The following is a 6,000-nucleotide window of genomic DNA, read 5'->3' as shown; positions in this document are numbered from 1 at the left end:
GTTATCAAGTAATTTAAGTAATGTAATACCTTAAGTTATCAAGTAATTTAAGTAATGTAATACCTTAAGTTATCAATGTTTGGTGGCCATTTCTGTACGCGCAAGCATGCGCATATTTTTCCTATTGAGAATAATTATATTCTAATATTTAAAAAAAAAAACAGTTAGAAACACTATGTTTTATTTTTCTAATAAATATTTAATAAAGTAATACACTTTATTATACTAATGCAAAATTTAATCAAATATTACTCATTTTTGTAAAATATAGATAAAAAATGAAATTGTTTACTGTGAGAAGTTACATGACTTGAATCTGGACACTTCATTGGTTGATTGAATTACCACATTGTTTTAATTACAGCCTTTCTTATTGGTTGATTTGATTTTTTACATGCGCAAGCCTGTGCAAGTTTAAACTGAAAATCTTCAGTCTAAGCAAAATCTTTCATGCATCACAGACTCATTTCAGTCTCTTATTAATTTAAATGCCTTTAGCCACGTAAATAAACCCTTTCGTTGTTATGTTAAAAAAAAATGGTTTCGTTTTCTATTCCGTGATACGTTTTCCTTTACTATTAATAAGTAAGGTACATCTCGCCTTTTAGAAAGTGTCATCCGTTTCACGGTAATCGGTCAATCAATCACTCACCTGTGTCCATGTACAGTCAAATTTCTCGTCCTTTGAACTTAGAATTACATAGAGACTTTACATGGGTTTTTACAATGGCCGATTTAACTTATTTCATTTTTTTACTCAGACTTACTGCACAACTTTAAATTTTAGCGTAGAGATTAAACGATGGTTACTAATACAGAACTTTTCATCACAAGTTTGAAATCATAAGCCTCATCTATCAACCCCTGTATTTTCCATTGCTGTTACTGATAACTCATAACAAACTTAAACTTTGTTGTGAGCAAACGAACCCACTCATCAAATCATCACATTGAAACCAAAGGGGCTTCCATATTCTGATGTTCTACCCCCTTGCAGAGACACGAAAAAACTGAAGTCAAAGTTTCACCAAATGCTTAAGCTGGGAAATCTGCATCCTTTGTCCAGTCTATGGGCTTTCCCCATTAAATATTGTGATGTCATGACCTCAGTAACATCCTCTATGTTGCGTCTTCGGACCGGGCTCCTTTCAACAAAGGGAGACACACTTAACGTACACTGGTTCCCCGAGCCTCTTTCTCATTTTCTTACTTCTCCATGCGAGTTTTCTTATAAGTTCTCCTTTTTTACTTTCTTTCCTTCCTGCATTTTCCTTAAAGAAGAACGTAGCCATTTAGGCATTCCAAAAACAAAAACAAACAAAAAAAAAAAACTGTTCTAACTGCCCTCGTACCACAATCTTTCAAGAACTCGCGTTCTCATCATGCGATGTCGCCATAGACTTGTTTTCAATTCTGTCTTTCTTTCTTTCTACCGTGGAATTTGAAAAAGAAAGCACAGCCTTTCTCGACTCCATTGAACTGGGCTGCCCCTGCTCACAGCCATGAGGTACGTTAAGAATATCCCATTAATTCCTCGTTTTGTGTTCTTTGCCGACTTTGTTTTCTTATCACTCCAGTGAAAACATGAAACCATATTCATGTTTAATTTAATTCAGTGTTTATTTTCCACCTCCAATTTTGAGTAATTTTAACTTATTCTCTCTTTCTTCACTCGCACAGAACTTATTTTTTCTTAGACATTTTTTATTTCTATTTTTATTTTGTTGGCGCTTGTGTAGTTTACGTGCCATGCTAAAATAACTTTTGGAGAACTTTTCCTAACAAGAAAAAAGAGACATAACTGTTCCATACTTTTACCTAATAATTTAATGAAAGAGGAAAACGACACTTTATAACTGTTCCATACTTTCACCTAACAATTGATGGGTGAGGAAAAAAGATACCATAGAGTTGATTTAATTCGGAAATCCTGTCCAAAATATAGCATTTTTTTCTCCTTTTAATTCCTCTTTTTGTTTTATTTTTGTTTCAGATTTTTTTGCCTAATTAATAAAGCGTTTTCAATGTAACAGTTGTTTTCATTGTGTTAATTTGAATTTTTCCTGTCTGCCCCATGCACGCTTTCTAAAGTTTGACTGTTGGGAAGGTATTGTAGGTATTTGAAAGCAAGATTTCTGAGGAATAAATGCCACGAGGCAGAACACCCTAGTAGAAATATCTAGTTATGAAGGACAAAGAAGCTAATCTCCCTTTTCTTTTCTAGCAGTTCAATAAAGGATGCTCATCAAAGCATAGTGAAAACTTGATGTTGTGTGTTCGATTTAGTCTTTATATTTGTTGAGATACCATAACGTATATAGCCTTGAAGCGCTGCAAAGATTGGCATCTGACTAGAGACTATCAATGACCATCATGTGATCAGCTCGCCTGAGAAATGGTCCCATATTGAGCAAGCAAGAAGGGAAGTTAAAGGCTTGCACCAATCAGCACTGAGCTAATAAAACAAAAATATTCAATCTAGTAAACCGTGAAGTATCGCTGTTGCTGTAATCGTGACTGCTAGACTTAATCGTTACTCAATATCAGATATACAAGCTTTTGTAACATTTGAACAATTGGAAGATCTTCTCTAAAATGCAATTCGTTACGGTTTACGATCAGATCCCAGTGAATTCAGCTGACATACCCAAAACTGTTGTAACGAGTCTATATGGAGCGCTTGCCTTCCAACGTTTCATGAATAAAGTAATGCATGATGTTGGCTTTGTCTACAACTAATGACATTCTCGTGCGTCACCTGAGAAACATGTCACTCATCTTCACTTACTGTTCAAGTAGTTTCAGCAATATCAGGTGAGGATTCACCCATGTTAATGTGTTTTTGGTGATTCGTCACCAGTTTTTTGAGTCACATTATCAGTCCAGAATGTACAATTCCGTTACTGGAAGAAGTGAAAGCTCTACAAGACCTTCAACCATTCACTTCACGAACTATGCCACTTTCCTGGTCTGTTTCCTAGTCTGTAATTATTACAGACGCTACATCCAATAATGTGGGGATATCCTATTGGAGAATAGAAAGACAAGGTCTCATTTTTACATTAAAGACAATTTTATTGAATCATCTTTGTTAGCATGTTAATAAAAAAAGGAATGGAAAATGGAAGAAGAATATTAGTAATAGAAGTCCATAAGTAAGGACGAAAACAAAAAGTTTGAAAGTCCATGTGGTGTTAAATGAATGCCCCGTTGGTAAGGTAGTCAGAAAGGAAGTTGAATACTACGCAGCAACCAGCACCGAGCTTATAAACAACATAGATTTAAAATTGTAAAAGGTATGAAATTAGCCAAGTACAAGAAATACAAAGTAAAACCACTTTAGCTATTGCACCCGAGAGATGTGGTATGGATTACACCACACATGAAAGGTCAGAAAGAGTAAAAAAAAAAAAAAAGCTATGGTTGGGATAGTATGAACAGTTACCCCCCCCCCTAGCGAACTCAATAAGGAACAGAGTTTAAAATATAGAACCACTTCTGTTTCGGCGGGTTTTTCAGAAAAATAAAAAATGAAGCTCATATCATGACTCCTATAACTGCATCTCATGCGTTGTCGTCCTTCCTTCCATAGAAATGATAATATTTCATGGTGGCAGCGATGATTATCTTTGTGATGCCCTGATGAACAGATGAATGTGTTAAAAACATATGAGCGACCTAAAAAAAAAAAATGAAGGAACCAGAAAAAACAACAATAATACGAACGGAACGGCACGGCACTATGCTACGAACTGTAAGTAAACTTTGTTTTCGTCTTTCAAATGTAAAACTTTTGTGAGAGGATAAAAAAAACTTAAATTAATATATATATATATATATATATATATATATATATATATATATATATATATAGCCGACGCTGTAAAATAAAATAAAAATGGATTTAATATAATCGGGATCTAAACATTAAGACAATAGCTACAAACGAGGCATCTATGTGTTGGACATCCACGGACCTGACTGAAACATTTAGATTATTTAAGCAGCGTTGTAACCTTTATTTCCCAGTCAAAAATATCCAGTTGGAAAAACAGGTTGACCACATTTTGTTACTGTTGGGAGAAGAAGGCTTTAAAAGTTACAACACGTGGTCATTCGAAAACGAGGCCGACAGAAATAATCCAAAAATAATTTGGCAAAAATTCAAAGAAAGACTGCAGCTACAATTAAATTGGAGTCAGAGAGTTTCGATGACTTTCTAGATCGATATAGATTGCAGGCATTAAAGTGCAAATTCCGGGATATCCAGAAAACAGAGAAACAACTCATCGAGCATATCATATCTGGAACAAAGCACCCAGATCTTCAAAAACAACTTCTAGCGAAGAGTGAAGATCTAACACTGCAGGAGGCTGTAAACTGTGTCAGGACACATGAAGCTTCCACAGACCATATGAGACAGCTAGCTGAACTAGACGAACAGAAAAAGCAAGAAATAGATGCAGTGCCATGCCAGCGTTGTAAACAATGTGGATGCTCCTACCCGAGCGGAAAATGTCCGGTATGGAGTACCATATGTTCAGCTTATAGACGAAATTATTATTGGTCCAAAGGCTACCAAACAAAAAAGCTAAAGAAGCTATTGACTTGGACCTGAGGGTAGATTTTGTTCAGTTTTCAACCCAAAACTGGCCCAGTTAAACCAAGCAACAAATGAGGATGCCACACTATGTGAATTAAGGAAGATTATTTTAAGAGGTTGGCCCGACACACTCAGAGAAGTGGACAAAAATATGAGACCTTATTGGCTCTATCGGGATGAACTGTCCATCGAAAATAGCATATTATTAAAATCAAACCAAATAATAATACCCAAATTAATGCAACAAGAGGTATAACAGAAAATACATTATAGACACCGTGGGATGGAGAAATATAAACTCCGAGCAAAAAGTTTTATTTTCTGGCACAACAAAGACATAGACAACATGGTACAACAATTTACCATTTGTCAGCGGCACCAAAAAGTGCAGAGTGCTGAACCCCTGATGCCCAACGAGATACCGGTGAAGCCAGGGCAGATAGTGGCCACTGACCTATTTCACATTGACGGTCTTAACTTTATGCTCATTGTGGACTATTATTCCAAGTTTCCATTTGTGAGATTGCTAAAGGAGTTCTCCGGTCATGAAGTCATCAAACATACAAAGCAAATATTTGAAGAACAAGGAATTCTGGAGAGAATGATAAGTGACAATGGTCCACACTTCATCTCTATTTATTTCAAGCAATTTGTAAGAGAATGGGGCTTTGAACATCACACGTCTTCACCCAGGTTTCCGCAGTCAAATGGCTTTGTAGAATGCTGTGTCCAGGCAGTGAAATCTGCATTCAAAAAAGCTGCTTCAAGTGGTCGTGACTTGGACATGGTATTACTATGCCTTTGTTCGACTCCCCTAGATCATGCCATTCCATCAGCAGGGGGACTCCTATACCAAAGGAAGCTAGCTGTGAACATCCCAGTCAAATGCTCCAACCAGAACGCTAACAAGGAGAAGATAATGGCACGACTGTATCAGAGACAAGAAAATCAGATGTACCATGATCAACATGCAAAAAAATCTGCATAGACTACACATCGGACAATCTGTACGTGTGTTAGATAAAGAAGCAGACGAGTGGTCTCCTGCACTTGTCACACAAATGGGCGGAGAAACAAGGTTGTACATAGTACAGACCCCTTCCAGAAAAACTCTATGTCGAAATCATCAGCACCTTAGAGTAGACCCCTCTTGAAGCACATCACGTCCAGAGGTACACTCCACTGAGGTTTCTCAGGAACCTACCAGAGACTGTTCGTTCAGCATAGAAACAAACAGCACACAAAGACAACAGTCATCTGTTAAACAAATACTCTATGCGGTAACAGGCTCAGACGACGATACAACCACCAGATCTGGACGTATTATCAGACCCCCAAAAAGATTTAGAGATGAAAATTAGTGATTGACTTTTCTTATCTTTGATTTTGTCTCATCA

General features: G+C 36.6%; 1 protein-coding gene across 1 annotated transcript in view; it reads right to left on the bottom strand.

The window, feature by feature from the left end:
- Positions 1-6,000, bottom strand: part of LOC145242801 (uncharacterized) — a 35,837-nt gene that overhangs the window by 15,245 nt on the left and 14,592 nt on the right. Inside the window, exon 3 of the mRNA XM_080105932.1 lies at positions 653-689. Within this exon, the coding sequence (XP_079962058.1) occupies positions 653-689 (37 nt within the window). The remainder of the gene's footprint in view (positions 1-652; positions 690-6,000) is intronic.

The sequence above is a fragment of the Euprymna scolopes genome, chromosome 21 (genome assembly GCF_053919585.1).
Source record: "Euprymna scolopes isolate OS-2025 chromosome 21, ASM5391958v1, whole genome shotgun sequence".
NCBI classification, from domain to species: Eukaryota; Metazoa; Mollusca; class Cephalopoda; order Sepiida; family Sepiolidae; genus Euprymna; species Euprymna scolopes.
Note: the sequence above shows the minus strand (reverse complement) of the source record. Positions and strands in the feature narration are given on the sequence as shown.